At 31.3% G+C, this 14229-nt stretch overlaps 1 protein-coding gene across 1 annotated transcript in view; it reads right to left on the reverse strand.

Annotated features, from left to right (window-relative positions):
• Nucleotides 1–14229, reverse strand: part of LOC148301525 (uncharacterized) — a 213380-nt gene that overhangs the window by 4191 nt on the left and 194960 nt on the right. The window contains exons 2-4 of the mRNA XM_088273121.1: nt 12925–13002; nt 7142–7323; nt 504–702 (exon numbers count right to left, since the gene is read on the reverse strand). Of these exons, the coding sequence (XP_088129247.1) occupies nt 504–702; nt 7142–7323; nt 12925–13002 (459 nt within the window). The remainder of the gene's footprint in view (nt 1–503; nt 703–7141; nt 7324–12924; nt 13003–14229) is intronic.

Raw genomic sequence — 14229 nt, forward strand, 5'->3', positions numbered from 1 at the left:
ATCAAGGTTAACAAGACTGGAACACAAATAATAAAGTAACAAAAAAGATTTTTTAAATAACCAAAAAAAATACTAATACATGGCAACATATAAAAACAATAAACAGGTTTAATAAATAGGCACAAGAAGCATATTTAAAAGAAATAAATGAGAAAAACATAAGGTAAGAAGCGTTTTGAAAATAAACAAATGAGAAAATATAAAAAAACAAAAGGTAAAAACAAAATAAGAAAAAATGACTAAACACTACATATATATCTTTCCATAAAGTATCTTTTCAGATCATTTATTTACGATCCCCGAATGGGATCTATTTAATATATTATGTCAGGCAGCTGGTTAATTTTGTAATAATTGTGTGGACTACGTAAACTCCAAAGTTTATCAAATGTTTCCTCGCTACACAATGCCGAAGGACATGATCAAGGATATCATAGATTTTAAGGAATGGTGGTATATACATATGTTTTTAAATTGGTAACCAGTTGATTTTGTTTGCATACCAGTGAGGCGCTCTATTCGCTCCCTCCTGTCGGCAGCTTCCTCGGCCAGCTTTGTAGAAGTCTTCACTCCTTCTCCGGACTTCTGCGACTTTTCCATGATGGCGCAAGCTCGCAGCACGAAGGCTGGAACTGTCTCCTGCTTCTCCTGCTTTGGGATATCCACCAGCGTCCAGTACTGGGTTTCCAGACGGATTACATCCTGAAAAAAGGCATATTTGTTTCTCTATTAGTATATTTTTATATTAGATACTGTATATATGTATTATATTAAAGGCATTAGCCGTTCAATACATAAATAAATATTAAAATACACACAATACCAATTTACGAGTACCACTTCTCGCGATGTAAATTTTTTTCTATTAAAATAAATACATTTGTAGAATATTGAAACATATTATATCACCTATGGGACGCCATTTTTTAATTTTTAATTTAATTTATTTATTTCATAGATACAAACATTTTTTTTCACTAAATGTATTACGGCTCTTTAGGTATGGCGTGTGTTGAGCCGAAATACTTGCATGTAAATAAAAAAAATCGTTTTTCTTTTAATTATTAGATTTTATGCATTACATATAATGATACAATTACAATTTAGAGCGCAAAGGTTTAACGATAAAATAATTACACCTTAATTAATTGCTGGGCGTGTTTTTTTAATTCTGATCTCTATCTTGAGACTAAAATCAGCAAATAATACATCAATGTTTTATGTCAGCTTTGGCAAATTAAGACTATTACACAAAGTAAACACCTCCGCCTCCGCCTCCGTCGTGTAATGGTCAGCACGCTCGGCTACGGTTCCATAGGTCCCGGGTTCGATTCCCAGCGGGGTCAAATAAATAGAAGTGATTTTTTCACGCTAATATTTATTCAATATTACCCGGACTGGTACCTGAAGCGGAGGGCTGATCACCTTTCCTTCATGTGTGAACGATCAAGATAAGACTGCATTTGTATGATGCAGTACCTTATGCACCACCGGGGTGCGGATAAGGATTTGAATGAATGAAACAATGGATGATAAGGAGAGTGTCAAATTAAGGGTATTCGCAATTTGCCAGTTGATACTGCCCATCAATTCATAGATGCGTTTGTAGTATTTTGTAGTAGTTGCAGTAGTAGTAGTTGCAGTAGTCGATTATTGTAACGGTATACTCGTATACACGGGTCTAGCAAACAATAAGATGGATCGACTGCAATTAGCGTTGAGAGGTGCAGCGAGACTCATTTTTGGCAATCCTAAATTCAGTCACATCACTCCAATACATCACCAACTGCACTGGTTACGCTTTCCCGAAAGGGCTGAGTATAAGCTCTGTCTACTCATGTGTAAATCAATTCATAATATGGTTCCAGAGTATGTAAAAGAGTTGTGAATTCCAGACGAAATGGTTGATAGAAGTCTCACGTTTCGACATAATAATACTCGTAGGAATAAAGTAACATGTCTGGAATTATATAGGTATAGATTCTAGTTTAAAGATATGAAAAAGTAGACATCATCTCTGTTCACTCGAACATATCGTAGTCATACAGGAGAAAGTGATCAAGTGCATTTTTTTACAAAAACATGATCATTGACTATTTGATATCTTACTAGCTTAATATTGCCTGAAAAAAATCCCAAAGGACTTGGAAGTATAATTTATTGACTTGTTAAAATGACTAACTGCATTGATGTTTATTTTCTTGCCAAGCAAATGTGACTTAAATGGCCCTCCTGAACATTTTACGTTTTGTTAGTTGGTCACTTTCTTTTGTACGAATACGATATGTTCATGGGTACCTTTGAAAATAACAATTGTACCTACAATATTTCTAAGAATATTATAATCTGATTCTATTTTAAAACGTTTAGGCATGGAATTATGTATGTATATGTATGCAGATTTATATGAGTTTGCATTATATTTTAGTAGGTAAAGGTATAGGGATATATATGTATGTATATGTGTGGAGTTTCAAAAGTAAACATTCAAATTGAATTGGAATAGGTATAAAGTTATGTACGATGTGTATGTATATGTATGGAGTTATTTAGGTAAGATTCTGGTTGAAGGGTATAAAACATCGACATCATCTCTGCATACTCTAACCTACATAGGTACCATTGAAAACAATAATCGTACCTACAAAATACCGAATAATATTGTAATCCGATTCTAGCTGAATAAGTACTTAAACGGTGTATAAATTTAATGCTGAATATTTGATATCGACCCGAGAATTCGTTATTCATTATTGTTTGTGGTCTCGACTTTTACAGAACGTCTGTAATCTGAAGCTCGAGCCTTTTCCACAAAGGAAATCATGTAACCAGTAACCGCTCGTTGGGTGTTATCATTTTATCTTGAGCGTATTCTTACAATTTTAAAATATTGGAAATTCAAGAGATTGTAAAAAATAGTTATAATTCTAAGTAAAAGCCACCATTCCCAAAACCACAACGTAATTTGAATACGTACTTTAGAATTTTTTGCTAATGAAATCGGAAGTTTATGTGACGTGGATTCGATTTATATTCGAATTCACAAATTCTGTTTATAATTTGTCATTGTATCGAAAAGTTGATTAAAAAAATGTAGACTGATCCCCACCCTTATATTTTACTCCCATTCTTCTTAGTATTCATAATCATATTCCTAACAAATTTCTCTTGAACTGTATTAAAAACCAATAGCGAAAACGGATTTGAACTGGTAATAATATAATATATAATTTTTTTAAAATCTAAACATTCAATTTAAATCTTGTATATATTTTTTTTATTATCTTTATGTGGATGTTAGTATCCAAAAATATCCATATATAAAGTATATGGGTTCCATGCGAGTGTTTTTGCCTAGAATTTTCACTCATGAATTACCTGAAATTATAGTAACTTTAAACGTAAAGAGTAAATCCACTCACGAGTAGGCATAAGCTATGAAACTTAAAAAGTTGAAGCCTGAGTAGGGTCATGATAAGCGGTGTTGTATAAGCCGTAGCTAGATTTCAGGGTCACTCGAACGTTAGGCAATTAAAAAAAATGGGTTCCAAAATTTTGAATAGTGTGGTTGTCAATCATGGGTAGAATGGTGAATGTTACACGTGTACAAAGTCATCACTTAACCAGCTCATGACAAGTCTTAAGCCCTGTAAACACTCAGGTTTTCATAATCATCTTCATTTATGTTGAGATGATAAAATGTAAAAATAACTCGAGTGGAGAAACTGTGAACAAGGATTTGGACACACCTAAATTATTGTGAATTTATGGAGTTTCTCAAACTGTAATTTAGGTTGAGTTTTTAAAAATGTTTAAGCAATCAGTTATTTTATTGTTAACTTAATTGATCCCTTTGTTGAAATTTCTTATAGTTCTCATGAAATACTGTTGTACAAATTATTGCAATGAATTTTTTGTATAAAAGTGAACCTTGAGACCGGGATACAAAAGAGCAAAACTAAAAATCAGTTATTTCTAAATCAGGGATTTAGCAGTATATTTAGTTCACATTAAATTCATTTATATTTATTTAATATCACCCTGAACTAGTACCTGAAGCGCAGGACTGATCATCTTACCTTCATGCAATTATCGATCAAGATAATACTGCGTCGATAAGTTGCAGTGCCCTATTGCACCATTGGGTGGGGATAAGAGTTAGAAGAAGAAGACATTTGAATCACAATTTATTTTGTTAAAATCGAAGCATAAATCAAAATTAGAGTGATGTGGTTGTAAATTATGGGTAGAATGGTGAATGTTACACAATGCGAAAAGTGATCACCAGAAAGAATAGAACGCCTTACCACCTTGTGAAAAACTTGAAAACAAATGTTTTTTTCAAAGAATATGTAAACATGTATATGGTACGTACAATATTTAAGCAAATAAATAACCAACCATCACGCTACTTCCCCGCAGGCGTAGGCAGAGTGAAAAGAACGGCACATCAATGTCTTTAAAAACAATTTTCGCCTCTTCCACATTCATGCATCTCCTCATACATACCTGCCGATTATTACAACTCCTGACCAGACCACTTTCATTATTTGAACCACTTTATTATGCCACATAAATTTCTTTTACTGTTCTTTCATTACTCATTCGCTCCACATGTCCGAACCATCTCAACACACCTTTTTAAATTTTAACCATAATGCATATCTCACCCTTGAATTGATACCTCATTTCACTGTGCGAACATCTATTATACATCGTTTAGTCGAATATTAAGAAAGTATTATTTTTTATTTATAATAAAAAGCAGAATAATAAATTCAGCACATATAAATAATGGTGTTGAGATAATAAATTTCCATTATAGAGCGCCCTTATTCGGCTGCTGTCTGCCTTTATTTTCTGGAATAGCGGAATTTCATTGGCCATAACTCTGTGTTGCCAGTTGCCAAGAATCACGTAAATCCTATTATTTATTTTGCACGTTCCTCTAACAAAGCTTCCTATGTATTAATCTGCGATTTGAATTATACGAATTCACCGAACAATGGTGGTTTATCCTTACAAAACGTTATTTTTTCCAGTTAAAGAAAATGTAAAATATTTTAAGTATATCCAAAACTTATCAAATTAATCTTGTTTTTCTCCACAATTAACTTTTTTTTTGACATCTCAATATATCGTAATAATTATACTTAAAAAAAGTTAAATATGTCAAAATATGCGGAAAGACTATTTACATTTAGAGAAACATCGACTGAATTGATTTTGTGGTGAAATGCTGCGAGATGGCGCGAGTGTCATTGTAGAATTGAGTGTAATGGCGCCATTTCTGTTGCTACAACGTCTGAATGGCATCTGTAATATTTTTTAAAGTGTAATTTGACCATTGTTGCACCAAATGAGCGATATTTGAAGAAGAATATGGAAGTCTGGATATACACATACGTGCAACATTTACCATTCTACCCATGATTGACAACCACACTACTCAATTTTTTGTGACTCCTAGTTATATGATCAATCTCATGACACAGTACATATGAGTTCACAACTGCTATCTATGTTGGATTGAGATAGCTTTTGTTTAGCAGCGACCATTTTATTTGTATGCAAGATCCGAACTCAGAATTATTCACAATATTTTTACTAACAACATTTCGAGTGGGTTCGGGGGTTCAAATTTGGGATTGTCCCACTTATTTTTCAATGATTTTTACATTTATTTTTGACATCTCAACAAAGATGAAGAATAGAAGTCTGGGTATTTATAAACAGAGCCTGTCATACTCTGGTTAAGTGATCACTTTACACAATGCAACATTCACCATTCTATCCTTGATGTAAATTTTAGTAGTGTGTAAACAATACTACAATAATTTTTTTAGATCTTCTAGATACATCATTAATCTTATGACACAGTCTATATGAGTTTATAACAGCAATCTATATTGGATTGAGAAAGCTTTTATTTAGCAGAGACCCTTTAATTTGATGTATGCAAGGCTGTTGTGAACTCATATGTATGTAACAGTGGCGGTACTTCCCTAGAAGCCCAAAAGCCCGGCTTGCGTAACAACTTCAAATAAAAATGACTAAATCTAGACCAAATGATTAAAAATACATAATTAATGAATGACTATTTTTAAATTATCGCGCGCTTACATGATTATTAAACACTATGCATGCCATTATATGGTGATGATTGATATCTGAGGAAGATATTTTGTTACAGTGAACATTTTCTTTATTGAAAGGTGATGGCTATACCTTACAAAAGTTACATGTATGCATATTTTTATAATGATTACAATACATTGTTTATATTTATAATACTTTCTGGGTGCTTACTATACTGGGAATGATACGAGGTGAAGAAATTATAGGTACATAATGTATTCACGAATGTGAAAAATAATGGGCTTGCCTACTGGTAAACCCTAGGCACGCCACTGGTATGTAACTACTTTGTCACGAGATTAATGATATATCTTTAAGTCCAAATAAAATTGTAGTGTGATTGTCAATCATGGTATTGTATCAAAAATCGATAATTCAAGTTGGTATTGGCCAATTAAATAAATTAATAACTAAATTAATTAAACCCACATGTATGTACTTTGTCATGAGATTAATAATATACCTAGTTCCAAAAATTAAGTAGTGTGGTGGTCAATCATGGTATTACATCCAAAATTCATAATTTAAATTGGTATTGTATCAATAATTAAAATAGATAGTGGAAAATTTACAAAATAATGCCAATTAACTGAAGAAATAACTATATGTTAACTAATTGGTTAAATGTTTTTTTTAGATGGGAATTGCATTTATTATTTACCTTGCTTATAATGTACAAGGTTTATGGACCATTTAGTGGATTTTTGTTTCTTCTAGCTAATTAAATATGTTTTTATTTGAATCTGTGTTGGGAACAGGACGGATAATCTAGTGTGGGCCAAACAGGAACTTCTCTGCATTTGCTCATTGCTGGGAGGAAACCGCGTAAAACTCCTCAGAAGGCGGACTGTTGACTGTCATCAGCAGATCTTCCGTTCCACTAGAAGAGGGTTCGGCATTTTGTGTCCTACTTTGGTTTATGTTTGGTTTATGGTTAAATGTATTATATGATGTAATGATTCTCATTTTTAATTCCAAAACTCCTTTGGGTGTATATCGTTACCTTGATCATCAGCTTGAGCAGGTTGTACCGCTGGAAGACGTTCCTCTGCGTCTTGCTGTCGCCGTAGCGGGCCATCAGGTTCACCAAGGCCTTCTTGGCCGTGTCGTAGGAGTCATCCAGCCTAATCCGGACCGCGCGGAGGCGCTCGTTCGTCTCGATGACCTCCTCCTTAGTCTGCCCGCCTGGTAGAATATTTAATAAAAATGAAACAGGCATTTAAAAAAATTACCCTTCGTATGAAAAATAAACGATGTTTAAATAATTACAATATCGTATTTATTTTGTATATTAAAAGCATTGATAACTTTGTGGTATGGTAATAAAACACTCTCCTTATCATCCATTGTTTACTTTGTGTAATCCCAATTTTTTAATCACTTGTTTGTGACTACCGGTTTCGGAAAATTATTCCATCATCAGGTCATTAAAACAAAATTATTACCATTTGACGTTTGTATAAAAATAAAATTTTTGAAAGAGAGAAAGACGACTAATGAATCACAATGGGAATATTTTCAAAAGTGGACTCGAAGTTAAATTTAGTTGTTTTGAATATTGAAAGCATTAACTTCGTGGATCATATTGATATATTATTTTGAGTCATAAATTGAACCCTGAAGAGGGCAACAGGTTGTTGCCGAAACTAGTTGGTTGTTAATAAAAATGTGAGTGGATCAAAAAAGTCTTTTTATTTCTCGAATTAATATTAAATTTAGTTGGTTATTTTTTATGCGTAAGTCTTTTTTTAATGCTGTACTTATTTCTAATTTTTCTAGATTATTTAAACAAAGACCAAGTCGTATATTTTTGGGTCTGGACATTGATGAAACCAAGGAAGACATAGGTAGTAGGATCAGGAATGGACTCGAATGGAGAAAGATAATGGATCCAGAGGAGAGTTGTGATGAGATAATATAGGGTTTCAAGAATAAAATACAATATTTAAGACGTTATTAAAAGTCAGCAGAAAATTAAAATTTTTATCAGATATTATTCATTTCATAGTCTAGCTCAGGCATGGGGAACCTGCGGCCTTAAGGCCGCATGCAGCCTTTTGGCTATTCTAGTGCGGCCTTTTGACTGATGCCAATTTTTGTAAATATGCATTTTTTCTATATTTTTTTAAATTGCATTTTTAACAATTTATATTGTGATATAATTAAAATATTTAGTTTATAGGGGGGGTGTTAAAGTTTTCTTTACTGCGGCCTCATGGTGAATCAAATAAGTGAATGTGGCCTTTTGAAATAGAAAGGTTCCCCATGCCTGGTTTAGCTGCTTGGAGGTATGGAAGTATAGCATGTGATGTAAAGGAATGGGTAGGTTTCCACCAAAAAAAATGATAGAGCATGATCATATAACTATTTTACGTTCTCAACAATATATTGAAGTTCATAAAAGTTTTGATTTTTTTATAAAGTCGTAGGTTTACAAGACAAGAAAATTCAGATTAAATCGATCGCATCGACGTTCAAAAAGATTACTCCAGAATACACCCCTTGGGACAGCCCTGGTCATACCTTTTTTTCTCCTAAAACTAAGACTTGACAGTAAGCTGGTAAAACTGATAGAGCATTAAGAATTCCTTGGGGAAGGTTTTATTTTTTAGGACAAATCAAAAGAAGGCGATGAAGGTTAAATCCTGGATGATTTTTTTTATAAAAAAAGAAAACATCCTCTTCTTTAAAAATACTGCTTAAGGATGTACGGCTGTCCAAACTTAAACCAAACACAGCAAGGGACATTAAAAAAAACTTTTTTTTGCATTTTTGGACTAAGTTGATTCTACTAAGTCCAAAAATGAAAAAAAATGTTTTTCAAAAAATGTCCCTTACTGTGTTTTAAGTAAGTGTTAAGTACAGCCGTGTACTCTCAAATATACAATTCAGTACGCAACCGGCAGCGCGAGGAGATACGCGTGTGCGAGTATTGTTTTTAAATTTTTTTTTAAATAATGCTTGACAATTATAGACAATTTTAGATAATTTCAATGAATTTGTTTATTTTTAGAATAAACATATATATTTAATAAATGATTTTTTTTACTCCTTACCTTTCAATAACACTTTTCTCTTTAAAACAATATGTTCATTTCGACGAAAAACTTATTTTTGCAATACAAAAACGGCGTTTTAAGCAAAAAAATCAATTATGTTAAATTTAATCTGGGTTAAAAGTTGCGATTTATCGTATGTTGGGTCTTAAATACGCACATAACATAATTAATAGAGAATAATATGTTTGATTCGAGGGTACGACACAAATTTAAAATAATTAAATTCTTGTTGTACCCGAAATAGATTATTACGCCTTAAATATATATATTTTTAAATCGTGATTATTCATGAATTGTTCACCATCATATAAGTCCTGTTTGCCTGGTATTTCAAAAAAAAATTATTCAGCCTCCAGCATGCAATTCGGCATAATCGATTATCAACTTGTTGCATCGACCTTTGGCATAGTGCCAAGGATGATAATAAAAAACATAAATTTTATTTATGTACTCCCGTTATATGAATAGTGATTATACGACCGTTTACCCGCGCCGAGGCGTTTTCCGTCTCGCTAACCGCCTCTTCAATATGTGCGCCTGATAACACGACATCCATTTTAAGAATTATGGTTCACTCAAATAATGCAGAGACCTGTTGGATTTGGTTGGCAAACAACTATTTCTGGCAAACTGCCAGTCAAAAATGGTATTTAGACGAAGAAAAACGATTTCAACTTCGAGTCTATCATTGAAAATATTCCCATTGTGATGCATTTGACTTCTTTCTCTCTTTCAAAATTTTATTTTTATCCAAATCTAATAATTTTAATTGTAATAATTTTATTTTAACGACCGACCTGACGATGGAATGATTTTCCAAAATGATAGATGAAGAAGAATATGGAAGTCTAGGTATTAACAGTGCATACGACCTGTTATTTTCTTTCATCTCACCATAGATGTCTCTAGTGAAATTCTAGTGAATTCAAGCACTATGTTTCGAATTTAAACAATATATATATATATATATATATATATATATATATATATATATATATATATATATATATATATATATATATATATATATATATATATATATATATATATATATATATATAATATATATATATATATATATATAAATATATATATAAAGAAGTTCCAAGAATTTGAGTAGTGTGGTTGTCAATCATGGGTAGAATTGTTGAATGTTACAAGTGTGTAAAACGATCACTTAAACCAGCCTATGATGGTCGTAAGCCCCGTAAATGCCCAGTTTTCCATATTTGTCTTCATTTATATTGAGTTGTAAAAAATTATATGATTCATATTAATTATCCAAAATGTGTATTTTTTAACATCCTTAATGTTTCAATTGCTTTTAATAATGTCGGAAAAGTGTATCAGAACTAAGGAGAAAAGATAAAATATACTGTTACATGTAATACATATAAATTGTACATTTACACGTATGAACATCTACAGAGTGTTATGATGTAGTTCTTATTTAATAACGAACGCCATAAAAGCTTAATAATTTCTAATAAAGATAACGTGGGTTGTAAAAAGATTAATAAAATCACAAGTGGTAGTAAAATGCGATAATATTACGAAACACTAAATTACATTACAGAATAGGGTGGCCTTACCAATTATTGCCAGCGTACTACTCATTGACAGCTTAAGGACTGTCAATGATTAGTACACTAGAATTAAAAGAAGAAATACCTAGGATATATTTTATTAGGTTGTTGGTAAATATTGATATGTAATAACCCTGTTATTTAAAAAATATATATTTTTCTACCAGCAATATTTATGAAAATAACTAAAACAAATGATTTAAAGAGAATTTGTCCATAGTTCATTTAGTCTTATCAAAGCGAGACTTAAATGATAAACAAAGCTTACTTTAGTTTTTATAATTAAATAAAATTTTAATGATTTTAAAAATTTTAATATGAAAATACGTATTTTTTTGTTTTTATATAAATTTGTTACTATACCTTAGCAGGAAAATATGCCGGTATATTTTGTATTGTGGTAATTGTTCAATAGTAAGACTTAATTTCTCAAATTTATCTATAATACGTTCAAAACCAAAATAAATTAAAATCATTGAATAAAAATGAATCAGTAGTTAAATCCTCGAAATTAAAAAAATTATATATTATGTGTTAAAAAAAATGTAAAAAAAATACATAAGATACATAAGTTTTATATAAAACCTTTTTATTCCATAGCCTGACTTACTAAAGTACCCCCATAGTAATGTAAATATTTTATAAGAACCATGGAAAAAAATTGAAAAATCATTTAAAAATGAAAGATTACGAATAATTTGCACTTATACATTAAGAATTTTTTTTTAGTTGCACGTCAGTGTTTGTCAATTCCTAAGCATTACCGTCACCAATTCTACAAATAAACGAAACCGAATAACCTCCAAAGCTTACTGTCACCTTTCCATTTACAAATATAAAGGTTTAAACTCAAATAACGTTGTCATGCCAAAAATTGTTCATGTCACCTTACATAACCGTTATTTCATTTTACGTTTCAGTTTACATTTTGTCATTTTTCGTAATTATGTAAAACATAACAAAAATTATGTGATTTTTTGTTTGTTTTTTTTTTAAATTTCCATAGCAAACAATATCCCTTTGTATCGTGTCTGTACATAATTTACATAAAGTGAAACACATTTTGGTTCTGAGATGGGATGTAGAAATGAGATAAAAGTGATCTCTGTAATTTGAAATTTCGATGTGGAAAATTCGTCTATTCTTCATTCCCGTTATTATAGAAGATTACTTTCAAATCATTTAAGTTTTAATTACTTTTGTTTGAAATCGCCAGCATCTGTCGTCATATTAAAACTGTTTTTGTTTCTCAACTTCTCCATCGTCTGCTAAGAGTTTCATTTAGAAGAATATTAAGCAAATAGGTACTCATAGACACAAAATAAGTTCGAAGGCGATATTTGATATCCATGAACGTGCTGTGGTCAGAATTGCTGACTTGCTCAAACAAATTGTAGTTTAGTATCCCGTTAAAAAGGTTTATTTTCAAGATGTTTTAAAATTATTACTCTGCTAACCTAAATATATGTTTAAAGCCTTTCGAAGCGAATATGGCGTTTTACGAGTGAAACATATTAGTTTGGAAATGGATATATTAAGTTTGGAAAAACTAGGATAGTTTCCTAGTTTCTTAGTTAGTTCCTAGCAAACGCATGCGAATAATAAAATAAAATAAAACTAATGAACTTTTATGAATTTCAACGGATGTTATAAAAATATAATTTAGGACCTTTTTACGAATAAGTTAAGTAAAATCGTGAAGAATAATATACTTCATAGTGTAACGTATATTACAGTCACCCACAAATGGATGGTATCGGTTACTAAAGAATGTTATTAAATTTTAAATTACGATCAGTTAAGCGATTTAACGTTTTAAAAAAAATTAAAAATCTAAAATAATAAAAAAAAGCTCAAGAGAATGAAACAATTCTCTTGAGCTTTTTTTTATTATTTTAGATTTTTTATAGCCCTTGTAAGGGCATTATAAACTAATGACTAAATTAATATAAATTTGACCAGGGAATTGACTAATTTCCAACTTTCATTATTGCTTTGTCTTACAATACGAAGCGCTCTTGAGGTAGTTTTTTTTTACCGTGAATAACACTGCACACACTATTAGAAAATACACTAAATTATTATTATTAAAAAAATTGCAATTTTACGGTTGAAAAATACGTATATGTACAATTACTTACTTGAGGTTCCTTCATCCTTTACATCTTGAACAATACGCCGGACACTCTGTGTGAATTTACCCACAAGGTTGGTACTGGCTGTAACAAAGTAAAAAAAATACATTGAGAAAATTGATATTACAAGTCGGATATCAGATAGAAGAGGGAAAACCTTCTTTCTTATTTTTATACAATATATCCTTCTACAAATCACTCATAATATTCTATAAAGGTGGGACTGACTGGAGTCATTTCATTGTAACGTAACGTTACGATACGAGCATCGTATAGTCAGTACAGTATCAGAAGTCGGATGCTCGCCGCGAATGTTACGTTACGACCAAATGTGGAGGTCAGTCCCCACCTTTATATACAGTAAAACCTTGTTATACGGACATCTATTTAACGAACTTCAGACATAACAGACAAAACATCGGGTCAAATTATTGAAATCCGGCGAAAATTTTACATGATTATTACAATATCAAAAAAATAAAAAAATAGCTTGAACAATAGACCCGAAAAGATCGTATAGAAGATGTTTTATTAATTATGCAAAGGAAAAATGCACTTAAACCCAGTCAGCCCACTAAACAATTAGAGGCAAAAATCACCAATATTTATTTCGATCCTTTTGGGAATCGAACCTAGGACCTCCAATATGGTGGCCTAAGGTGTTAACCTTTATACTTTGAAGGAGGACAACTCCAGTATTCGTATATCCAACATTATTTTAACACATTATTTCCCTGGAAGTGGTCATTTGTATTGTATTCTTGTGATTATGGTGTTCAGATTTAAACCCTGTATACGGATCTCCGCCGTTTATCAACTTTAATTAATATGAACTAAGGTTATTTCAGAAGATATATTACGACCACTTTGAAATAGACCATTACATCTTGTTGAATGAACTTGAACTACACACCATTCTGTTATTTTCATTTATTAATTTATTGCTTTATATAAATCCAAACGGGAGCGTTTAATTTACAAATTAATATATACCTATATCGCTCACTCCTTTCAACAATGTCATATATCAAAAATCGTCAATTTTCAGTTTTGCGTGTTTTCGGAATGCCCATAAAATGTACTATATCCCAGCAAAAACGGCATATTTTTAACTTAATATTTACCCGCCAGAGGGCAAAAAGTGTTGTTTTGTATTTTGAAGAAAAGGTAATGTTTAATTTTTTCTTTTAAATACTAAATATTTTTCAAATGGAGAAAAAACATTCAGGTTTTATTTAAAAAGATCTGTTGCACAGTAAAAAGTTCGATGAGTGGCTTGATTTTATTTTTAATACATTTCATTGTATTTTT

This window comes from Brachycentrus maculatus, unplaced genomic scaffold, assembly GCF_059751285.1.
Source record: "Brachycentrus maculatus isolate JH-2025_06_01 unplaced genomic scaffold, ASM5975128v1 h1tg000550l, whole genome shotgun sequence".
Lineage (NCBI taxonomy): Eukaryota > Metazoa > Arthropoda > Insecta > Trichoptera > Brachycentridae > Brachycentrus > Brachycentrus maculatus.